Below are 25,572 nucleotides of genomic sequence, written 5' to 3' on the forward strand. Positions count from 1 at the left end.
AACAAACATCAGCCCGAATCCCCATTGTCTCGAGATGACCTCGGTTGGTATCAATTCCAGGTTGCTGTGCTTCTCACTATCGCTTGTTTGGGACAGAAAGTACAGTCTTGAATATGGATGGCAAAATCAGTGACAATAAGACTGAGATTGTGTTCATGATCAAGTACGTTATACTGTTCTGGTTTATTTGAATTACAAACAAGTGGCACATAGAGGAATGCTGCTAACAAAAATTAAAGCTATCAAAAAATAAACGAAATAGAGAAATCCATAGAATTCCTTCCTTGTAGTTTTTGTTTAGTGGAAAATGCGTAGATTATATTGCATATATGCGTCGATTATATTTATAAATGTTTCAACGTTACATCAAACTCTTTCTTTTATTTTGTCATTAAATAGTGCCATTTCCACTCAAATAATAGTCCAACAACACCATGAATCACCATGATATTCAGATACACAAGGTGAATTGAAAGTAAGGTTTTCATACAGCACAATATTTAGCAATACATCTCTGAACCGTGACTACTATACAGAATTAGCCTGTAATGACCCCAGACACAAAAGTTTTTAACAAGAGCGCCATCTGTGGGCAATGTCACTGTTAATAAAATGGTGTCACCGTAGAGGGCACATGCGAAACGCCGTATCTTCGACTTCCGGGAAAGCGATTCGAGGTCACGGAGGTCTTCGCCATTGTGCGATTCATTGCATGAGACAGAGTTTACAGGACGAGCTTACGTCAAAATTGAGGAAAATCTCTGAGCAAGGTAAGTGATATATGTCTATGATAATAGTGTACTCGTCAGACATTCATGTTGTGGAGTTATTGATCTCGTGAAATTACAAATAATACGTATGAACAGATCGCGTGTGTTGTCTCTGCGGCGTGTAATATCAACACAAGCGACAATCGTGTTTCTTGCCTTGCACCGGTGCAGAAGAAGGGGTGGTAATATTCTCAAGTAGAACTTTATGTTTAGTCCCCGTTTAGGTGCATCCTGAAAAGGGGACTATAGTTTCTTATTTGTGCTTTCCGTCCGTCTCGTTTCCTTTACATCTGCAACATTTTCTCAGAAATGCTGTAGCATATATCGATGAAACTTGGCAGGTTGATGAACAAGTCACTATTGAATATTGACGTAATTTTTTTTTCAGATCTGAAAATCCGAAGTGGGTCTTTTTCGAAATTTTCATTCAAAATTACCTCTCCCAACAACACTGAGAGAACAACTGAGCATGCTCGGAATAAATTAATTAGGTTAGATGTAACGCTAGGGTATTCAGTGATGTCAGAACCTTGATTTGAATCAGTGACAGAAGTGGACCACAGTTTTTTTTTTGGTATATGAAATACAGGGATCTTGCTAGCCCAACTGGAGTGCTGGTCGGTCATGAATATTAATGAGCTATATGAATATTAATGACGTGGTCACAGAGTTAAAACATTATGTTTCACAATTTAGAAGAGATTGAATTTTAAATTGAAATATATTCGAAATGGAAATGCTGCAGACTAAAAACAGAAACAAATAAATTATTGTTGCAATATTAATGTCTATTGTAATAGGTTAAATGAAACGCATTTAAAACGTTTCAGCCAGGAATATGTTCACGACTTTAATGATCTTATTTACTCAGACTAATTTTCTTCTTTATAATATCGACCATGTAATTATTTGGCGTATTGTTGTAATTTATTATTCGTACCATCAACTTCTAAAATGTTTACATTCACAGTAATGAACTAACAAATAAAACTTGCAAACGATCATCAAAGTTACGATGTGATGTTATTTTGCAATGTTAAACACTGATTATATCCATAATTCCTCTTACTCAGTCATGATGCCATGCCAAAAAATTTTACTTTTTTGAAGAAAAAGTAGGATAGAAGTAAAATTTTATCGGGAGCAGTTATTTTTGATCACTTAAGTAAAAAACACAAACCTGCCATGATGTTGCCGACATGTGTCCTTTGACCCAATGGGATCAAGAATGAATGCCAGAATGCCATTAACCAATCAGAATGCAGCATGGTAATGCTGGTATAACCTCGAGTTTTCCCAGTGGTAGTGATCATAAAAATTACATTGCAAAATTAAAGCGATGTCGTAGCATGACCACCTTTGAACCTCTGGCATCGACTGAAATATTTGACATGGAAAACACTCTTCCTACGAGCTCTCGCCTCTGGTAGGCATCGTTCTGTGTTACACTCATGTCCCAAATAAACATACCTCTCCGGAATAAACATAATCCCTGGACAAATCTTCAAAATCTAATAAACATACCCCCTGGAAAATGTCTAAAATGAACGGTAAATTGTTCCCTTGCTTCTAAAATGTGCTCTCCCTTGTAGGAATATAAATGGACAACAAATGATGCATTTCTAGCAATATACTTCAAGTCTCTGCTGCAAGATGTAATCAAATAATTTAATAATAATAATTGTATTAACACAAATTTCCCGAGGGATGGGCAATGGTTACAAATGTTTAAGAAAGAATAAAAGGTTAAAAAAAACAAAAACAAAACTAAGCTATAATACATCACAGAGAAAAAATATTAAGATTAAATTATTATACTATAAAAAGATAGAAAACAAAATGCAAAACTTAAACTGTGAAAGAAGATTGTCACTGGGGTTGCTGTCTTATTTCAAAACACAGTTTCTGTACTTTGCTGCAGGGAGTGCTGGACCACTGTTGTTTAGCAAGGCTATGAATTGTGTCTTTTATAGTGGCAAATTTTAAAATTTTTGGTTTTTCCCATTTCAAATAGGACATTTCTTTCAGGGTATATCAAGTATGATATTAGGTGATACTCATCTTCTACTTCGTTCTGATCACAAAGGTTGCATAATCTATTAGCTAGGGGTATTCCTTTATTCTGCCAGTCTCAATTTTAAAGTTATGGTCATTGAGGTGGAATTTAGTTAAATTTTCGCACATCTTAATATTTTGTAGGATAACAAGGTAGGTTTCAAAAGCAAAATTGTTTTTTAATTCTCTGTATGTTCTTAAATTATTTTTTTTTTTTTTCAAATAGCAAACCAATCACAACTTTCCAGCCATTCAGTCACTGTAAAATGGTGACATATTGCATAAAATTGTTGCAAGGACAATACTTTTCTCGATTTGCATATGAAATTATTTTTTTTAATTTTGTTGGTAACGAAAAGTATATTTTAAAAGTTTTGAATAAAAACAAAAATATTGCTACATGTAAGTAGCAAATGATCACGGTAGCACAATCCGGTCATGCTGCCTTTCACAAGTGAATAACTTACTTGTTTTCAAAGTGTTGCAATTGTTGATTAGTACTCTGTAGTGATTATAATAACATACAAAAAATAAATTCGTTGAATTGTTATGAAATGCAAGTAAAATTCAACTTAGTAAGCGAATGATTTCGGTCACATGTAAACGCTCGATGCGATACGATATCTGCCATGTTGTCCATGCACAGGAGACCTGAAGGTCTCATGCCACTAATTAACCAATTAAATTTAAATGCCTTGCAAGAACCAATGAAATTTAAAAAAAAAATGTTTTTCTCAGGTGCTCCCTGTTTGAGGGTGTGATCACCTTGGTCAAAGGTGAGACCAACATGTGGTCTTTTGTTTACTACTTAGCGACTGTGTATCTGTGGGTTTATTCTGTGTGTTAATGGATGTTCTAATCTTGGTGTTTTTCCAGTGATTTCTCTAGGTGCAATCCAAATACAGTAGATGTGTCTTGTTTACCTGAGATTTGCAAGAGTTTGAGCTGGCCAACATGTTAGTATTTTTCATGTGGTTGATTACTGGCATGTTGAATTCTCATTTTTGTTTTCAACTTTGTTTATCATTTTCATATAGCAATCTTGTCATATGTTAACATTGTCGTCTATGGAGTTTCAATTAGTGGTATGAGCCCTGAAGGGACAGTTTGCCTAGGACCACCTGAGGTTGTTGTTTTGACCATAATTATGGCTCTATCCACTGAAATTTAGTCATTTTGGGCAGATCTCATCTTACATAACCAAAGTTTACTTTGACCTAATTATTATAATTGTTGACCTCTTTTGACCTTGCATAGATCTGATAATTATGAGGTGGTGTGTTCAAGCACACATTTCATGAGATCAGATCCATTTATATGGCAGGTGTAGTGCAAAGTAACTGGGAATCTTTTTTATTTTTATTGTACCAGAAATGTCATATTTTGCTATGCGTTTCACCCATTGCTGTCAATCTCTTATATTTTGGTTGAATAATTTGAAAATTTGTAATTCTGTATATTTTTTGCCCCAATCTTATCAATTTGATTTAGGTTGGGCTGTGGTCTGTAAATATAAATGTTTTTATAAAACATGTCACCACTAATTTCAATGGCTCTAGGAATTCTGAGAAAAATGCTTAACCCCATTATTTTATGGGATTTTTGTCATATTTTCACATTATGGCAGACAATCTTAACAATTTGTATTGCGATCATTACTAATTTACCCTATTCAAAGTTAAATGAGGTCAAACTTCCAAATATTCAAATAAATTCTCAAAATTGGATTGTATATCTTGTCACTGTCAAGAGATTTGCATACTGTCAGGATATTGGCCTAGTAATACAACTTAATTAATTTCACAATTATTGCTCTTTTCTCAAACTTTTTGTGATTAGTTTGCTAATTAGTCCCATCTTGAGTTTATTATTGAACAGTGATTGCCCCCCCCCCCCAATTAATCAGAAATGCTGTTGATGTGGATTTATTTTGATCATGGATGTGTAATACAAGTTTTTTATATCTAGGCCTATTTCTGGTTGGTATATTTCCATTCATTTGTCAAATCGGGTAAAGGTTCATTCAGCCGAGCTTACGTTTCCATAATTCTTGTGTAAATATCTTCGCTTTAATGACAACGGGTGCTAAATAACCGAAAGGATCGTATACACTACATTGTCGGTTTTAGTGAGATCGCGTAATTGTTCGCAATTAGAAGCCCATGACCGAAGATTAAACCCGCCAGATTTTAAAAGATCTTTTGAGAATTTGTAGTATTCTATCACGTCCTTGATTTCAGATGTTCCACTTATGATATTGTCTACATACATTGTAGATATTGCATTTCAGATCCGATGAATTTGCATTTGTTGCATTTTTCTCTGTGTTTCAAGACGGCGTTCAATATGAAGGGCGAAGAAGCTGCTTCGAACGGTACTGACTTGAATCGATAAGTCTTAAAAGCACTATCAGGATTAGTTGGGTCAGTTAGCCATCGGAATTTCGTGTAGTCGCAATCACTTTCGTGGAGACGTACATTCAGAAAGGCTTTTTCGATGTCGCTGCTAAACGAGTAATGATGTACTCGAAATCTAAGTAGAATTCCTGTCAAATCATTCAATAATGGTGGCCCAACTTCCAAGCAGTCGTTGAGACTGGGTATTATGGATGATTGCTTACATGTACTGCTACAATCATAAACTACACGGATGGGTGTGGTCGGTGAATCTTTCTTAACGGCTTGATGTGGTAAGTAATGTCCCCGTTTTTTGTCGTCATTATGAACTTCTACGAAGTCCCGAGATACTTGATCGTGAATGGTTTTATTGTAGTACTCCAAAATATCAGATGGTAAGCGGTGTACCAAAATTCACTACGTTCAATTACCCACCATAGACTCCGGTCAGTCAAAATGACTATTTTGAACTGTAGGCATTAATCAGCGATTCTGCGGTGACGGAGAGATAGAATCTAGCTCAGGGGAAGCCTCATGACCCCAAGATTCTTTTACCCCTTACGTCACGAACCCACGTGACCGAGGCCACATGGCAGCGCCATAGGCGGCCATACAATCACTCTTTCTTTTTCTCCGCATCGACGGGGATGAAGTTTTAGCGGCTCTGCTGGATCGCCTGCTTTTTTCCTGTCCGGGTTTCTAGCTTGGGTTGTTGCCGCTGTACGGCATCTGACATTGTAGCTGGTAGGATAAGTTTTCCTTGTCATTTTTACCCTCGTGTTGTTTTCCCCTTTGTTGTGTAGTATTTTTCACAACAAAGTTGGTTTCGTTACGTCTCTTTTCCTACTGTAATTCGCTTCCCTCATGTCGTCTTCATTTTATGCCTGATCTATGTATTTAGAAATGAATAGATGTAATGACAGCACCAGGGCTCGCTGCCGTTTTTTTGGGACTCCTCGTGTTTCGAGTCGACTGTGCAGTGGTTATATTCAGAATTTACCAGCATAGAACCCGCATCCGAAATACTTTTGTCGTAGCTGCGTGCGGGGTTCGGGGTTTTTGCCGTGAAGGCATGTGTTTTTCACTGGAGTTCTGAGGCCTGAGATTTTTCTTTCAGAGCTATCAAAATCGCTGAGACTGACCGCGTCACTCGTTTTCTTCACAGCAAGGTCGTGCGTCCAGTAAACAAATTGGTTAAAGTGAGTGCGTGTTTGGCATGAGTGGAAAGTCCTCACGCTCGGCTACCGGTGCTTCGTGTACCGGGGCGTCGAGTAGGAGGCCCGATGGTAGAGGTACCAACATTTTTTCTCGGTCTCCCCCTGCTGATCGGAGGGCATCCTTACAGTCTGTTTTTTCAGGCGGTGGTTTACCCGATTTTACCGGCTGCAGCGAGGCTATGCCCCTGGAGGCTTTCCTACTATGGGGCCTGTTGCGGGTCCCTTTGTGGACCCTTCCTCGCCCGGCGCCGGGTTTGCCTCCGAGTTGAGGGCTTTGGTCGAAGGACTGTCGGGGCAATTGCGTCCCTGGCAGGCCGGGTAGATCAGATGCAGTCGGAGCGAGCTGTCTCCACTCCGGCCCCTCGGTGGGCAAGCAGGAAGAAAAACGAAAGCATGTTTGCATTCAAACACGTCCCTTCCGGGGTACCCCCGTTCCCAGCCGCGGCTCTCCCACTAATTTGGGGGAGGCTCAGGCTAATTGCACTGGGCCTCCTCTGGAGCCTCGGGCACTGAATGCCAACGGGGTGCTGGCAGCCAAGACTCCGATCTCGGGGCAGGGCTTTCAGGGCAGGGCACACATTGACCCCCCTACTTTCAGCCAGCCAGGGTTCGTCGCGCGGTAAAGGTACAACAGTAACGAATTTATCCTTGTGTCCAGTCTCCGCTGTGGGTTTTGGACTCCCTTCTTACCGACCCACGGGCGTCCCCAGAGGGAACCGACCCTGTCATGAGACGCACTGTCGAACACGCTCCCTCTCACATATTTAAAGTGAAAGGAGACACAGTTCGCTCACGTCGGATACAGCCGATACTCCGGGCGGTCCCTCAGAGTCTTCCATCCATAATGACTCGGTGAGCCACGTCTTTGGGGTGATGCGGGGTATCATCGATCCCAGTGATACGATGTAAATACCCCCACCCTGCTTCAACGCTTATGGGATCACGGGCGTCGGGATCCAAAGCAACCCCGTCAGCACATCTCTCCCTGTCCGTCTCAGTGCGGAGTGGGGAGCAGGACACGCAAACAGTGTTGATGGGCGGACGTTGGTCAGCCGCGGAGGACGTAACACTTAAGGCCCCCGGGTGGGGAAAACCTTAGGCAACACTTCCCACTGGACCAAACGCTACCCGGTCGGTGTGGTTTTGGGATCAGACCCCATTGCATGGGATCAGACCAAAACGCCCCCAACCGGATCCCAAGGCTCCTTCCCCAGACCCCGGTACCACGAATTTCCATTTGGCAAACCAGGCAAAGGGGGACAGCCGCATTCCATGGGCGTTCTCTCCAGCTCAATTGAAGACGACCCATCCAGCCCTGAGGGCAGAGTTGCTTGAGCGCATTATTGTGCGCGCCCAGGATTCTGGAGACCTCGGATGCAGAACGCACCAGCCTCCTAGACCAGGCGACACATTTACTAGCTGGTCACCGCACATTTACGTGTGACATCCCCTAGTGTCACCTGGCTCTCTTGGCCGGGCCACTACTGTGCTACGAGACGCGGCCTTAGACGCACATGTTTTCGCCGACAAGCTGAGTCAGGGGGTACGTCCCCACCTCAGTGACGCAGACTGGACATCTTCCACCCTCTTTGTTCAGGGAATGGTGGGTACAGTCTCGGAGCTTCGAAATGCAATGAACCAGAGGGTTCAGATCGAATCCGCTAGCCAGTTGGCCCTGCCAAGGGTAAGCGGAGGGCACCCCAAGCACAGAAAACACAACGTCCTAGGGCGTCGTCCGCTAGCCAGAGTCAGCCAGGAGGCAAGCGCTCATACCCTTCCATGGGAGGGAAGAGTAGTGGCGCGCCCCCAGGGAGGAAAGAGCCAGGTGGTGGCTCCTCAACCTCCCTGGGCGGACGTCTATCCCGGCAGCGGGGGAAGTGTGTTTGACGCTCACCTCTGCAACCGGGGGGGACAGGCATGTGTTTGGCGAGTGGCCAGGTCACAACTTAGTGACTACTTCAGGCCTTGGAACTCACCTCATGGGAGAAGAGAGCACCCACCCCCCCTCGCAACTGCCGAACCCATGGCCACATATGCCTGTCGTACACAGATTGCGCCGGTGTAGTACGGTTTGGAGACAGTGGGTGACCGATCCCTGGACTTTCCCAGGTGGTGACATCCGGTTACGGGATACCGCTGAGATCTCTATCTCCCCCGTCAGTGTCTCCCCTGTTGGGCACTGCCAGGGGACTCCCGCAAGGCAGAAGCAATCAGACAGGAAGTAGCAGTTTGCTGGGAAAAGGCGCCATACACAGGGTACATCAGCCGGAACTAAATCTAAGCTTCTACCCAAATGTGTTTGTAGTACCAAACCTACAAGTGGCGGGCGTCCAGTTCTGGACCTAGGCAGACTGAATCAGTACGTGCTCCTCGATCGGTTCCACATGGGTTCTTCTCTCCATCCACCGTTTCGACTGGCTAGCCCCACTAGACTTAAGCGGGGCCTACCTGCACATACCAATGCACCCAGCGAGTTGCCATCTCCTTCGAATTGCCCAGCTGGGCCAAGTATTCGAATTTCAGGTGCCCCCCCCCCCCCCCCGTTCGGGTTATGCACAGCGCCCTACGTGTTCACCAGAGTGATGAAACAGGTAGTGCTGCTGCTTCACCAAATCTCGGTACACCTCAATCCGTACCCAGACTACTGGTTACTACACAACTCGGACAAGGGATCAATAGCCAAACACGTCAGGCTAACACAGGATTTACTTCACCAGTTGGGCTCGTTAGTAAACCGACAAGTCCCACCTCGACCCAACGCGCAGTTGGTGTCCCTGGGCATGGAGTTTTGACACAGAGGTAAGCTTGGTTTAGCTATTGCAAGCGTGTTGCTTAGCGCTAAGCAGCCTACCCGAACGCCTAGTCAGCGTTCCCTCAATGCCCCTCCGAGAACTAATGCACATCATCGGAATGATGACCTCGGGTCGAAGGGTTGTTCCCCAGGCCGCACTACGCAGCCGCCCGGTATAACGCTTGTTATAACGCCGAGCGGGTGTCAGTCTTGGTTTGCTGACCCAGCCCGAACGACCACAGGGGTCCCTGCGCATAGGCAATAAGTCAGTCTCGGCATTTTATGCGGACAGACTTCTCTACCATCAGCACTACCCTGGAAGCTCCCAGGTCCCGCTTTGCGGCCTATGCCCTCATGCAGAACTGTTTCGGTCTTTACTTCGAAAGCTTACTACCCCCAGAATTGGGTTGGGGTCTAGCTTTCTTGGGAACACCGAACCTTGTCACCATAGCAGCATTTTGTCTTCTTGCTCCGGGGACAGCACAGGCAAGGTAAGACACCACCCTTTTTTGGGCCTTAACCAGGGTGCTGAGTGATTATTGTATTTCATCCCGGACTGGGAAAAGACTTTCATCATTTTTCTGTGTGCTCGGAAAACCCGCCACCTATCGGTGTCTGACTCTGCCTACACTTCAAAATAGTCATTTTGACTGACCGGAGTCTATGGTGGGTAATTGAACGTAGTGAATTTAGGCAGACGGTTCTCTGAACCCGCCTATTCACATAGTTCATACCCACCATAGACTCCGGGTCCCCCCCAACCACCCCACTCTTTCCGTAGCGTTGGTCTAAGTCCTCGATGCGGAGAGAAAGGAACCAGAGTGATTGTACGGCCGCCTATGGTGCTGCCATGTGGCCTCGGTCACGTGGGTTCGTGACGTAAGGGGTAAAAGAATCTTGGGGTCATGGGGCTTCCCCTGACCTAGATTCTATCTCTCCGTCACCGACAGAATCGCTGAATAATGCCTACAGTTCAAAATAGTCATTTTGACTGACCGGAGTCTATGGTGGGTATGAACTATGTGAATAGGCGGGTTCGGAGAACCTTCTGCCTAATTTTGTGTACGTTTCTTGCTTAACTGGTAGTTCGTTGGTAGGGGCGGATGTTATGGTTTCCATGGGAACTTCGCGGTGTATTTCCCTTCTTCAAACTGTAAATTAGAGTCACGATATTCTTTGAAGAAATCCACCTTCGGTTCACGTATTTCGTCCCTTATTCCGATAGATTCCAAGTTCCAGAAATCTTGGAGTTTAATTTCCTCATTCTGGTTACTAGCAGCTATATGTAACATAGTTGTATTAGTAGGGATTCTCATCCTCGTTCCAGCTTGTCCGGATAGAAGATATCCAAATTCCAACATTATAGCTATTGGTCCCGTTCCACGGATAATGTCGTCTCCCACAAAGTTCCAATAGTAGTCAGCGCTGATCAGGAGGGACACTTCAAAGGAATCCGATGTTGATGCAGGGTGTGCCAGGCGTAGGCCTCGTAAATGCGGGAGATTTAAAACAGATTTCGATATCAGATTCTTCATCGGTGTTGATATTGTTGGAACAATCAATGCCGACACACTACGGGATCCGTTCAATGTCTTGAGATCAACTGTCACTTTGTTGAAGGACCGGACGTTGCCGCTATTGTCACCAAATGTCGCCAACTGTATTAACTCTGATCCAGATGGTTTAACATTCAGTTGTTGTGCCAAATCTTCAGTGATGAATGATCTTGTTGCCCCTTCATCAAACAACAGAACAGTGTTCAATGATTGAGTGTCAGTAGAAATCTCTGTTACGGCAGTTTTTAATAAAACTGGTTGATTATCGTAGTTGTTTTGTCTTTGAGCAGCTGCAGCGAAGTTAACACATGCCGGAGTCGATTTGTTGAGTGATGTTGACGTTGTGTCACGACGAGATTGGTCTGACGAGGCGCGCATTTGTGGTTCTAATGTACAGAGTGATGTGTGATGTTTTCTCCCACAGCAGAGGCATTTATTGTTCGATCTCCACTCTGAAACTTGGTGTCTTCCCAGACAATAAAAGCACAGCCTGTCACGCTTCACGATATCATGTCGTTTATTTCTGTCCGTTACGATGACACAATCACTATGAAAATGCTGTCCTTTACAGTAGGCGCAGGTTTTTCTCGGTTTTGGTGCGTTACAGGGTCGAATATTGCATGTCACTGTCGATGTACATGTTGCCGATGTCTTTGTACCAGTATAGAAAGCCGCAGTCATTTGTTGTGTTTCTTGTTCGTAGTCACCTTCACTATAGTTGATCGATGAACTTACTTCGAGTGCCTGTATTTCCTTGCAAAGTTCACATAGTTCCGATAATTTTCACTCACAGTCGCCGTGATCACGTGTTATCTGTTTCCGTATGGCTCTTGGTAACTTCTCGAATACGATCGGAACTAACAGATCACAATACGACGTTTCATTTTTACCGAGAGCCTCAAGTCCGCGTACATTAGTTTCTATCGTGTCATAGAAATTCCGTAAACTGTCCATATCGCTAGTTGGTTTGGGCAAATCCCACAACGATTTCATATAGGCATTGACGATTTTATGTGTTTGGCCATATCGTTTTTCCAGCAGTTGAATAGCATGTTCGTATTTGTCAATGGTAGACCATTGATAGTTCTCGCTGCTTCCCCGGAAAGTAATCATCGGAGGTATTGAAGTTTCTGAACTTCGCTAAAACTTAGATCGTTATCCACAGCAGAAATAAAAACATCATAAAATGCTTTCCATTTTAGAGTGTCACCACTGAATGTCAGAAGCTGTAGCTTCGGTAAATGGATGGTATTACTAGTGGAAGTTGTAGACTGTCGAGTAGAAGAGAAGTTTGTTCTTACCGTCGATCCCATTGTCTCCTTTGTCGCAGCGTGTTGATGAATTTACAGATTTTGAACTTTCTGGCGAAAACTTCATCCATGTAATTGTCGGCTTCTAGAATAACGTCGTTTAACTGGTCTTCGTTAGTTGACTGAATGTTTTCAGCGTTGAGTTTCTCTAACAACTTAAACTTATCTTCGATGCGCTTCTTTGTGATCAAGAGATTGTCCCAAACTGTGTCGTCTTCACTGTTGAATTTCACAATCGTGTCTTCGGCTTACTTGAGTAGCTGGGTCATCTTTCCTCGGTAGGCTGAGCGAGTTCCTCTGGCAGACATGATCGTTTCTTTATATCCTGGTCTCAGCACCAAAAAATGTGGGAATCAAATAATAGGATAAAAGAGACGATCGATTAAGTCGAGGAAAGAAACTTTATTCTACGATGCAGACTATACGAATACTATACAGCTACTGCCTAATAAAGCGTGTTGAAAGTATACATACAATGTGGCTGGAAGTTTGGGCTTACGTAATTTGTTACTGAGTAGCCAATCAACTAACTCAATGATAATTAACTTATTATAAGTACATAACATATCTCTTTGTGGTTTCCGCAGTTCGATTGTGGTTCCGACACCCTATGTTGGATTTTAATGAAACTTGGTGCATAGATGCTCTGGCAGATTTGATAAGGTTAGGTTTTGGTTGAAATCCATGGATATTAATTATCTGATTTGCATAATAATTAGCTAATTTTTAGCTGTTCCTTGACTGTTCCACTGATATCTAAAGAGCCATTCATTAGATTTTGATGAAACTTGGTACATATATGCTCTGGACTAAAGCACAGATGTGATTAGTTTTCGGTAAAAATCCATGCATATAATTAACATAATTTGCATAGTAATTAGTCAATTTTTGGCTTTTCCACTGATATCTCAGGTACTAATCATCACATTTCAATGAAACTTACATTGTATGACGATGTAGAGACAGATATGTGAAATAATAATTACCTAATTTGCATAATTAATCAATTTTCAGCTTTTGATATTTCAAGTACTATTACATAGTTTCAAGTACTGATAGGTCAAGTTGCTAATTAACCAATCAAAATGCTGGAATGTGCGAATGTGTTGAATTACCATAGCTCATTTAAATATGTTAATGACAGTTCAGCGACTTAATGGTGAATGCAACATGGTAGAGATTTACCGATGTTATACTGCGATCTTTTGGCTTTGATTTCGATGGGAAAACGGCATGATTAATAATTGGCCTGTTTCAGAAAAATAAATAAACATACCGTCCTAAATAAGAATGTACCAGGTAGAATATTTTGATGAAAAAAATAAACGTACCAGTACCTTTATTTGAGACATGAGAGTAGGGGCCCTGTCTTTCCCAGACGGTTGTGCCACCTTCATGGGCAATCAAATTTTGCTAAAAACATGATTCAGGTTTTTTGTCAATTACCAAATCCCAGGGCACAATCCACAGCCGATTGTCATCCCCTGTTTGGCCAATATTGTTGGCCCAGAGGATCAGGAGGAGTTGCTTCTATCAAGCTTTGAGTTGCTATGTGAGACGTACTAGTGAGTCGAGCCAGCGCGACAAGCACATGTTTTTGTGTTATGGCCCAAGTAAACAGGACAGACCAGCCTCCTCGACTTCCATTCTAGGTGGATCAATTTGAGTACGAGCGCATGAGGTTTGTGTGATCACCAACTCATTAGCCCTTCCGTCAGGTGCCCCCCTCGAACATGTACTTAGGGCAGGCTTCTGGTGAACCCAAAATGTCTTTATCAACTATTACCTAAGTGACACGCAATCCATTTAGGAAGGTCTTTTTAGGGTGGGTCCCATTGTCAAGGGGCAGACTTTGATTGTTGACCCAGCCTGAACGATTACTAGGACCCCTGCACGTGGGTGATGGAGCAGTCTCGGCTACAGATTAGTACAGGGAGGTTCTTCTGTCAGCACTCCTTGGAATCCCAGGTTTCGCTTTTGCCCTATGCCTTCATGTAGAACTGTTCGGCCTTTTTTTTGGAATGCTAGTTACCCCCATAATTGGGTTTGCATCCTCTGGCAATGCCGACCCAGTCACCCTATCAGCAGTACGCTGATTTTGAGAGGGAGTGAACCTAAGGCAAGATGGAGCTGATCTCTTTGCCTTGGTCACATGTTACGTGACGTGATATGAAAGAAAATCTATGAGCTCATGGGGCTTCCCCTGACCGAGATTTCCCTCTCCTTCATCGCTGAATCGCAAATTAATGCCTGCAGTTCAAAATAGTAATTTTGACTGACCGAAGTCTATGTTGGGTATGAACTATATGTGAAAACCCTCTGCCTAAGTTTGTTTAGCAAGCACAATTAACCTCCATTTTGAGCAGGAAAATAAATAACAGATGACTGAGATGGGTAGTTTCTAGTGGCGACCATGTTTATTTACTGTTGATAATGCCTACCAGCATATGCAAAAAGCTATTAATTGAGCAGTAACACAATGGATTAAGGAGAGAAAGGGTCAAATTCACTTAATTCACACCTCAATTATAATGGTGATCAAAGTTATGATTTTTTTTTTCAAAACTACAGAAATGAATCGTATATAATTGTAAACAGTTAACAATATTAACTAATATATTTATGTATAATATTTTAATTTCCTAATGTGTTTCACCGTATACAGTTAATCTTATTTATTTAAATTAGTACAAGACATGTTGGAGACTGGGTTATACAATGACTTCATCAATTAAATCTCTGAACTCGTTGTAATTTTGATGTTTTTTTTCATTGTTGTTAATCACTTGTTTGTGATCAGTGTTTTCCCAAGGCTACAGACAGTGCTGTGGCACTGTCATGCTTAGTGTTCACTGCCATGCTCAGTGTTCACTGCCATGCTCAAGATAATTTCTATTGTTTATGACTTCAATGGTTATTGTTCTATACATGTAAGTCCGTGCTTCAATGTTTTAAACCTTAAACAAGGACTTACAAGTCAGAAAGCAGCTAAGTTCAATATTGTTTGAAGTAATACTGATTCTGGTGTTGAATATAAATGTGTTAATCGTACTGAAGAATAAATTAAGCAAATTGCTTTCTAAATACATGTATGAGGCAAATTATCTTCTACTTTTGACACAACCAAAAACTTGAAATCCTTCATTAACAACATGTATACTTTTTTTATCATAGATATACATTTCAGTTAGAATCGGTATGTATGGTGTACTGAGAGACGGTTTTCCATGCAGAATCTCTTTTAGGTAAGTGTAGTTCATTTCAATAATTTTAAATATGTACATGTATACATGTTGATGGTTATGTCACAATTCACGATGTTCAATTACCCACCATAGACTCTGGTCAGTCAAAATTACTATTTTGAACTGTAGGCATTAATCAGCGATTCTGCCAATGACGGAGAGATAGAATCTAGATCAGGGGAAGCCCATGACCCCAAGATTCTTTTCCCTTACGTCACGAACCACATGACCGAGGCCATATGGCGGTGCCACTACGGCTGGCTAATCGTTTTTTCTCCGCCTCGAATGGAGATGAAATCTAGCGAGCTCTGCCTGGATCGCTTGCTTTTTTCCTGTCCGGGTGTCTAGCTTGGGTTGTTGCCGCAGGGCGGCATGCGACATTATAGCTGGTAGGATAAGTTTTTCTTTTCATTTTTACCCTCGTGTCGTTTCCCCCTTTGTGTGTAGCATTTTTTTCACAACAAAGAAATAAAACCTGGGCGTCGTAGCTTAATCACTAGTTGATTGTTTTACGTCACCTTTTACTACTGTAATTCGCTTCCCTCATGCATGTCGTCTTCATTTTATGCTTGATCTACGTATTTAGAAATGAATAGATGTATTGACAGCACCATGACTCGCTGCCATTTTTTTGGTCTCCTTGTTTTCGAGTCGACTGTGCAGTGGTTATATTCAGAATTTACCAGCATAGAACCTGCATCCGATATGCTTTTTGCCGTGGCTGCGTATGAGGATCGGGGTCTTTGCCTTCAAGGCGTGTGTTTTTCACTGGAGTTCTGAGGCCTGAGATTTTTTTCAGAGCCATCAAAATCGCTGAGACTGATCGCGTCGTTAGTATATTCACATCAAGGTCTCGCGTCCAGTAAAAATCGATTAAAGTGAGTTGCGTGTTTGATATGAGTGGAAAGTCCTCACGCTCGGCTACCGGTGCTTTGTGTACTGGGACGTCGAGTAGGAGGTCTGACAGTGGAGGTACCGATATTTTTCGGTCTCCCACCGCTGATCGGAGGGCATCCTCACAGTCTGTGTTTGCAGGCGGTGGTTTACCCGATTTTACCGGCTACAGCGAGGCTGTGCCCCTGGAGGTTTTTCCTCCTATGGGGCCCGTTGCAGGCTCCTTTGTGGATCCTTCCTTACACGGCACCGGGTTTGCCTCCGAGTTGAGGGCTTTGGTCGAAGAACTGTCGGGGCAAATTGCGTCCCTGGCAGGCCGGGTAGATCAGAAGCAGTCGGAGTGAGCTGTCTCCACTGCAGCCCCCCGGTGGGCAAGCAGGAAGAAACACGAAAGCATCGTATGCATTCAAACACATCTCTTCCGGGGAACCCCCCGTTCCCAGCCGCGGCTCTGCCACTAATTTGGGGGAGGCCGAGGCTCAGGCTAATTGCAATTGCTAATTGGGGTGCTGGCAGCCAAGTCTCGGGGCAGGGCTTTCCGTGGGCGGCCCCTCAGAGTCTTCCATCCGTAACGACTCGGTGAGCCACGCCTTTGGGATGATACAGAGTTTCATCGATCCTAGTGATACGATGTCAATACCCCCACCCCTGATCCTAAGGCGACCACTTACGGTTGCTTCAATGCTTATGGGATCACGGGCGTCAGGATCCAAAGCAACCCAGTCGGTGCATCTCTCCCTGTCCGTCCGAGTGCGGAGTGGGACGTAGGGCGCGCAAACGGTGTTTATGGGCAGACGTTGGTCTGCTGCGGAGGTGGTAACGCTTAAGGCCCCCTTAAGCAATACTTTCTGCTGGACCAAATGCTACCCGGTCGATGTGGTTTCGGGATCAGACCCCAAAGTGTGGGATGAGACCAAAATACCCCCAACCGGATCCCATGGCTCCTTCCCCAGACCCCGGAATTTCCGTTTGGCAAACCGGGTAAATGGGGACAGCCTCATTCCATGGGCGTTCTCGCCAGCTCAATCTGAGACTATCCATCATGCCCTGAGAGCAGAGTTGCTTGAGTGCATTATTGTGCGCGCCAAGGACTCTGAGACCTCGAAGGCAGAACGCACCAGCCTCCTAGACCAGGCGACACATTTACTGGTGGGTCACCACACATCTACGTGTGACATCCCCTAGTGTCACCTGGCTCTCTTGGCCGGGGCCACTACTGTGCAACGAGACGCGACCTTAGACGAGTCAGGGGGTACGTCCCCACCTCAGTGACGCAGACTGGACATCTTCCACCCTCTTTGTTCGGGGAATGGTGGGTACAGTCTCGGAGCTTCGGAGTGCAATGAACCAGAGGGTTCAGATCGAATTCGCTAGCCAGTTGGCCCTGCCAAGGGTGATCAGAGGGCACCCCAAGCACAGAAAACACAATGCCCTAGGGCGTCGTCTGCTAGCCAGAGTCAGCCAGGAGGCAAGCGCTCATACCCTTCCACAAGAGGGAAGAGTAGCGGAGCGCCCCCAGGGAGGAAAGGGCCAGGTGGTGGCTCCTAACCCTCCTCGAGCGGTCGTATACCCCGGCAGCCGGGGAAGCGTGTTTGACGCTTACCTCTGCAACCGGGGGGACAGGCATGTGTTCGGCGAGTGGCCAGGTCACAACTTAGTGACTACTTCAGGCCTTGAGGAAACTCACCTCATGGGAAAAGAGAGCACCCACCGCTCGCAACTGCCGAACCAATGGCCACATATCCCTGTCGTACACAGATTGCGCCGGTGTAGTCCGGTTTGGAGACAGCGGGTGACCGATCCCTTGACCTTTCCAGGTGGTGACATCCTGTTACGGGATACCGCTGAAATCTCCATCTCCCCCTTCAGTGTCTCCCCTATTGGGCACTGCCAGGGGACTCCCGCAAGGCAGAAGCAATCAGGCAGGTAGTAGCAGTTTGCTGGAAAAGGGCGCCATACACAGGGTAGATCAGCCGGCACAGTCCAGGCTTCTACCCAAATGTGTTCGTAGTTTCAAATCTACAGGTGGCGGGCGTCCAGTTCTGGACCTAGGCAGACTGAATCAGTATGTGCTCCTCGATCGGTTCCACATGGAGACGCCATTCAGGGTTCTTCTCTCCATCCACCATTTCGACTGGCTAGCCCCACTAGACTTAAGCGGGGCCTATCTGCACATACTGATGCACCCAGCGAGTTGCCATCTCCTTTGAATCGCCCAGCTGGGCCAAGTATTCGAATTTTGGGTGCCCCCCGTTCGGGTTATGCACAGCACCCTACATGTTCACCAGAGCGATGAAACAGGTAGTACTGCTGCTTCACCAAATGTCGGTACACCTCAAGATGACTGGTTACTACACAACCCGGACAAGGGGTTATTAGCCAAACACGTCAGGCTAACACAGGATTTACTTCACCAGTTGGGCTCTTTAGTAAATCGACAAGTCCCATCTCGACCCAAAGCGCAGTTGGTGTTCCTGGGCATGGAGTTTGACACAGAGGTACAATGTAAGCTTGGTATAGCTATTTCAAGCGTGTTGCTTAGCGCTAAGCAGCCTACCCGAACGCCTAGTCAGCGTTCTCTCAGTGTCCCTCTGAGAACTAATGCGGATCATCGGAATGATGACCTCGGTTCGAAGGGTAGATCCCCAGGCCGCACCACCCAGCTGCCCGGTCCAACGCTTGTTATTGGAACACCAAGCTCACCTACGGGAACTAGACAGGCGAGTATTAATCTCGGACCAAGCGAAGGAAGCTCTGCCCTGGTGGTCATCACTGGCCAACCTTGGACAGGGGGTCCCACTCGCCACAGCTATGCCTCTGGTAACAGACGCCTCCCTCCAAAGGTAGGGAGCACATCTATTGGACAAACAAGCCCAAGGAATATGGCCCCCGCAGTGGGTTCGGGACCACCATATCAACTGGCTTTAGCTGAAAGCGGTGCACCTAGCACTACTACGCTTTCTACCCGAAGTTTGAGACCACAGAGTCCTGCTCCACACAGACAACACAGCAGTGGTCTCCTACATCAACAAAGAGGGGGGACGCGTTCCCCATCGTTGTCAGTCCAAGCAGAGCAAATTCTCCTTTGGTGCCTGGAATACAATGTGGCGCTAACCGCACACCACCTTCCAGGGGTGAAGAACAGTCTTGCAGACGCCCTTTCGAGGCGGCTCCATCTCCAGAACACGGAGTGGCAGATACCCCTGTGGGTAGCCTCCAGGCTGTTTCGGCTGTAGGACGGTCCAAAGATAGACCTGTTTGCCGCACCCCGGAACACCAAGCTCCAGGCGTACGTAACACTCCTGCCGACACCAGGACCCTGGGCCATGGACGCCTTATCGATCCCGTGGACCCACATAGATGCGTACGCCTTTCTTCCCTTCCCGCTAATTCACCGAGTACTGGAGAAACTTCGGCAAGAGCCCACCTGCATATTAACTCTGGTGGTGCCCAATTGGCCGACGAAGGCCTGGTTTCCGCTCCTGCTGGAAATGATAGTCGAAACACCAGTAGTGCTTCCGGGCATACCGGACTTGCTGTCCTAACCGGACGACGCACTACCAATAAGCCCAGCGGTGTACCACTTACACACATGGAGGCTCTCAGTAGACTTACGCAGACGAAAGGTCTATCTAAGCGGGCGAACAGGGATTCCACCAACGCTGCCTACAACTCAAAATGGCGAGTATTCACTAATTGGTGTAGTGGAAGGGGGATTGATCCATGCCATCCCTCTATTGGCCAGGTAGCAGACTACTTTGTCTACCTGTTTGACGAAGTGGGTTTGTCCTACGCAGTGATCGTTGGCTACAGGTCAGTCTTGTCCCCTGCCATAGAAAACTCTTTCGGGTCAAGTCTAGCCGATTGTCCTATTATTAGGAGACTATTTACTGCTTTCCAGACGCCGAGACCCCATACAAGGGAACCGCCCAACTGGGACTTGTTGGTTGTGTTGTCCGCTCTAAGCAGACTGCCCTTTGAGCCTCTCCGATCAGCACCACTAAAATAGTCTTCCTACTGGCCCTCGCCTCAGGTAGGCGTCTGCCAGAGCTGGGGCATTGTCCTTCTCGGATGATGTACCGCCATTATGGACAATCAAGTTGTGCTAAAGACACGAATGGGGTTTCTCGCCAAGAACTAAATCCCAGGACACAATCTTCATCCGATCGTCATCCCTCGGCTATCAAATTTTGTCGGCCCGGAGGGTCAGGAGGAATTGCTTCTCTACCCAGTTCGAGCACGGAGTTGCTACCAAACCGTACTAAGGATTCGGGATGGGGTGCCAGGCACATGTCTTTGTGTTACGGCCCAGGCAGGCAGGATAGGCCGGCCTCCCCAACATTCATAACCAGGTGGTTTACTGCGACTGTATTAGAGGTCTATAATACCTCCTCAACACAGACACAGAGCTTGCAGAGACACCAAGTACGAGTGCATGAGATCTGTGCGATTGCTAACTCACTAGTGCTAGCGTCAGGCGCCCCCCTCGAGCACACACGGAGGGCAGGCTTCTGGAGAACGCAGAGCGTCTTTATCAACTACCATCTAAGAGACACCGAATCCATTTAAGTTTGGGTCCCGTCGTAGCGGATCAGTCTTGGTTTGCTGACCCAGCCCAAACGACCACAAGGGTCTCTGCGCATAGGCAATAAGTCAGTCTCAGCATTTTTTTGCGGACAGATTTCTCTACCATCAGCACTCCCTGGAAGCTCCCAGGTCCCGCTTTTCGGCCTATGCCCTCATGCAGAACTGTTTCGGTCTTTACTTCGAAAGCTTACTACCTCCAGAATTGAGTTGGAGTCTAGCTTTCTCGGGCACACCGAACCCTGTCACCATAGCAGCATTTTGACTTCTTGCTCCGGGGACAGCACAGGCAAGGTAAGACACCACCCTTTTTGGGTCTTAACTAAGGTGTTGAGTGATTATTGTAGAGTGTTTCATCCCAGACTGGGAAAAGACTTTCATCATTTTTCTGTTTGCTCGAAAAACCCGCCACCTGTCGGTGTCCTACAGTTCAAAATAGTCATTTTGACTGACCGGAGTCTATGGTGGGTAATTGAATGTAGTGAATTTAGGCAGAGGGTTCTCCGAACCTGCCTATTCACATAGTTCATACCCACCATAGACTCCGGTCCAATGCCCCAACCACCCCACTCTTTCCGTAGCGTTGGTCTAAGTCCTTGAGGCGGAGAGAAAGGAACCAGAGTGATTAGCCAGCCATAGTGGCGCCGCCATATGTCCTTGGTCACGTGGTTCGTTACGTAAAGGAAAAGAATCTTGGGGGTCATGGGGCTTCCCCTGACCTAGATTCTATCTCTCCATCACCGACAGAATCGCTGATTAATGCCTACGGTTCAAAATAGTCATTTTGACTGACCGGAGTCTATGGTGGGTACATTGTATGAACTATGTGAATAGGCGGGTTCTTAGAACCCTCTGCCTAATTCTACTTTCATACATTGCATCTACATGTAGCTATCTTGCTAGGTTTTGTGGACACATAGAAAACTAGCATTCTAGAAAGGTAAGCTTCTTTATTATTACAACACACTTTTACTTCAGCACATTACATCTACATTGTCATGTATTTACATATACATGACTTTGTACGTATTATATTTGGTTCTGCAGTGACACACAGGAAACCAGCATTCTACCTAGGTAGGCTGCTCTGATATCACACCATACTTTTACTTTGATACATTCCAATCACATGTAGGTAGTATTCTATGGTCTGTACAGACACAAAAACATTTAGCATTCTTGGTATATTGCATGATCTGATATCACACCGTACTTTCTTTGATACATTACTACAGAAAATTGGCATTCCAGCTAGACACGCTGCTCTGATATAGCACCATACTGTTACTTTGATACATTACATCTGCTTTGCTTTGATACACTCCACTTACATTGTATCTACATGTAGGTAATATTCTATGTTCTGCCCTAATATTCTAGATTGGCTGGTCTGATGTTACACCAAACTTTTACGTTGATATGATAAACTTTGTGTATTAACATGTAGATATTCTATAAAGACGCATAGTACAGCTGCTACTAGCCTTCTAGCTAGGCACGCTTATTATGCTGGAACCATTCTTGTCAGCTAGCATTCCAGAATGCAAGCAAATAATTTTGCTTTGATACGTTGAAGCTAGGCTCTATAGAAGCACATGAAAAAGTTTGTACATGTATACTATAGCTATATATTCATCATTTTAGCTAGATTAATTGATGCCGCATATATTTTGATATATTGTATTGTGGTCTTCGACATTTAGTTCAGTAGACAAAAGTCTTATATGTGTTTCATTATTTTGTAGGTAAAAACTGAAGTTGTTGCCAGTGTATAGATGAAGATCGCTTTAAACAATGAAGCCTTGGAATTGTACATTTCATTTCACACTTTGCTCACAATTTCCAGAGAAGTGAGACAGCTGCCTAAACTCTTTAGAAATATATCTAAGTGGTTTTAAAAACACACAAAACCTTTATAATTAGTCACTGAAAATTTAGTTCATTGGCTTAAAATGTGTAATGTGATTGCTTGCTGAGTTCTGTTGTTTTATTTCAAGCTTGTACATTTCAAACTGATGTCCACATTCAATTACAATCATACCGCATTCTAACTCAGACACTCAGCTCTACTTATATAACCTAATAATGGAAGTAAATACAGATTTCAAAATGCTTCCACAGCCAAATTCCAGTACAGGTAATGACAAAACCAACAGAGAACCTGAACGTGTGCAGTACAAGAAGAATGTATTTCAGTGCACGCAATGTAAGACACGTTTTACTCAGTCTAGCTGTCTAAAACAACACATGCTTACACATACAGAGTTGAAGCCATTCCAGTGCAAACAATGTGAGAAGTATTTTACTACTTCTGGTAGTCTAAAACAGCACATGCGTATACATACAGGGTTGAAGCCATTTCAGTGCAAACAATGTGAGAAGTGTTTTACTCTGTCTAGCCAGTTAAAAAAGCACATGCTTACACATACAGGGCTGAAACCATTTCAGTGCAAACAATGTGAGAAGTGTTTTACTCAATCTAGCAATCTAAAAAAGCACATGCTTACACATACAGGGTTGAAGCCATTTCAGTGCAAACAATGTGAGAAGTGTTTTACTCAATCTGGCCATCTAAAACAGCACATGATTACACATACAGGGTTGAAACCATTTCAGTGCAAACAATGTGAGAAGTGTTTTACTCAATCTAGCCATCTAAAACAGCACATGCTTACACATACAGGGTTGAAACCATTTCAGTGCAAACAATGTGAGAAGTGTTTTACTCAATCTAGCAATCTAAAACAGCACATGCTTACACATACAGGGTTGAAACCATTTCAGTGCAAACAATGCGAGAAGTGTTTTACTGCGTCTTGTAGTCTAAAAAAGCACATGCGTATACATACAGGGTTTAAGCCATTTCAGTGCAAACAATGTGAGAAGTGTTTTACTCTGTCTAGCAATCTAAAACAGCACATGCTTACACATACAGGGTTGAAACCATTTCAGTGCAAACAATGTGAGAAGTGTTTTACTGCGTCTTGTAGTCTAAAAAAGCACATGCGTATACATACAGGGTTTAAGCCATTTCAGTGTAAGCAATGCGAGAAGTGTTTTACTACTTCTGGTAGTCTAAAACAGCACATCCTCACACATACAGGGTTGAAGCCATTTCAGTGCAAACAATGTGAGAAGTATTTTACTACTTCTGGTAATCTAAAACAGCACATGCTCACACATACAGGGTTGAAGTCATTTCAGTGCAAACAATGTGAGAAGTATTTTACTACTTCTAGTAGTCTGAAACAGCACATGCGTATACATACAGGGTTGAAGCCATTTCAGTGCAAACAATGTAAGAAGTATTTTACTCTGTCTAGCCAGTTAAAAAAGCACATGCTTACACATACAGGGCTGAAACCATTTCAGTGCAAACAATGTGAGAAGTGTTTTACTCAATCTAGCAATCTAAAAAAGCACATGCTTACACATACAGGGTTGAAGCCATTTCAGTGTAAACAATGTGAGAAGTGTTTTACTCAATCTAGCCATCTAAAACAGCATATGCGTATACATACAGGGTTGAAGCCATTTCAGTGCAAACAATGTGAGAAGTGTTTTACTTGGTCTAGCCAGTTAAAAAAGCACATGCTTACACATACAGGGTTGAAGCCATTTCAGTGCAAACATTGTGAGAAGTGTTTTACTTGGTCTGGTAATCTAAAACAGCACATGCTTACACATACAGGGTTGAAACCATTTCAGTGCAAACAATGTGAGAAGTGTTTTACTCAATCTAGCAATATAAAACAGCACATGCTCACACATACAGAGTTGAAACCATTTCAGTGCAAGCAATGTGAGAAGTGTTTTACGCAGTTTAGTGGTCTAAACACACGCATGCTTAAACATACAGGGCTGAAGCCATTCGAGTGCAAAGAAAGTGACATGTGTTTTGCATATTCAAGTGATCTAGGAGAACAAATTCATACGCCAAATGTCCAATACATAAAGAACGCTGTTCAACTGCAAAATGGATTATTCGTCGTGTTACATTGTTTGAATAGTGGACAGGAGGATAATACATGTGGGATTAATAAAGTGCGTCAGGGAAGTGAGACATTTAGAATGTGTTTTTTTTCTAGCAATGTGAAGGTATTAAAAAGAAATGAGATTAAGTTGAGCTATAAAATCAAAAAGCTGGACCAACAAATTGTAAAAAGTGAAGGTACAGAAAGCTTCAGACATGTAGTACTTTTCTAACTAGAAATAGGTAACACAACCGCCATTTTTTTATTGAATGAAGATGTTTATACGTATATATGTACATGTATTACTTTAAATGTGGTGGATAGCTATCTAGTGTGTTGCCATTCACCTCTGGTCCCAGCTAGTGATGGATTGGTACAGTATGAATATTATTAGTCATGTATCATTGAAAACAAGAGTCATTTTATTTTGTAAAGTTATATTTACTATATGGTGTTCCAGTATATCACTACATACATCCCAATCTAGATACATTAGGCAACAAATGTCAGCAATGCATAGGGATCTGAGTGTGAGTAAATTTGTATTTTGAAAATATACACATAATGTAATTATAATATCTCTCAGTTTATAATTTGTCATTGTAACCCATTACGTAAGTTTATTGCTAGAGACATTTAGTACTATGTCAATGAATTATTAATAACATTATTTAATACTTCATTATTTGGCTGCCAATTATTTGTGTGATATGTTAGCTATTTATTTAATTGCCATACTAACTGATAATAAATATTTCAATAAATATCTTTTGAATTCAA

At 43.8% G+C, this 25,572-nt stretch overlaps 2 protein-coding genes across 3 annotated transcripts; one reads left to right on the forward strand and one right to left on the reverse strand.

The window, feature by feature from the left end:
• The first annotated feature begins 660 nt into the window (after positions 1-660).
• On the forward strand, positions 661-25,572 carry LOC144359237 (uncharacterized). 2 transcript variants are annotated; one of them, XM_085495571.1, is made up of 4 exons: positions 661-770; positions 15,270-15,340; positions 22,564-23,831; positions 23,916-25,572. In XM_085495571.1, exons 3-4 carry the CDS (start codon positions 22,904-22,906, stop codon positions 25,022-25,024), a joined length of 2,037 nt encoding a protein of 678 aa, XP_085351697.1. In that variant the 5' UTR covers positions 661-770; positions 15,270-15,340; positions 22,564-22,903; the 3' UTR covers positions 25,025-25,572. The 2 variants fall into 2 exon arrangements, with proteins under 2 accessions (XP_085351697.1, XP_085351696.1); XM_085495570.1 differs by having other exon boundaries at positions 22,564-25,572.
• LOC146728615 (uncharacterized) lies at positions 10,336-11,466 on the reverse strand. The gene has a single exon (XM_085496112.1). The coding sequence runs from the start codon at positions 11,464-11,466 to the stop codon at positions 10,336-10,338; it is 1,131 nt and encodes a 376-aa protein (XP_085352238.1).

The sequence above is a fragment of the Saccoglossus kowalevskii genome, chromosome 22 (genome assembly GCF_978046115.1).
Source record: "Saccoglossus kowalevskii chromosome 22, keSacKowa6.1, whole genome shotgun sequence".
Lineage (NCBI taxonomy): Eukaryota > Metazoa > Hemichordata > Enteropneusta > Harrimaniidae > Saccoglossus > Saccoglossus kowalevskii.

Bases quoted from the DNA above. Each gene is read 5' to 3' on its own strand.
- LOC146728615 (XM_085496112.1), bottom strand. From the start codon at position 11,466: ATGACTGCGGCTTTCTATACTGGTACAAAGACATCGGCAACATGTACA.
- LOC144359237 (XM_085495570.1), top strand. From the start codon at position 22,904: ATGGAAGTAAATACAGATTTCAAAATGCTTCCACAGCCAAATTCCAGT.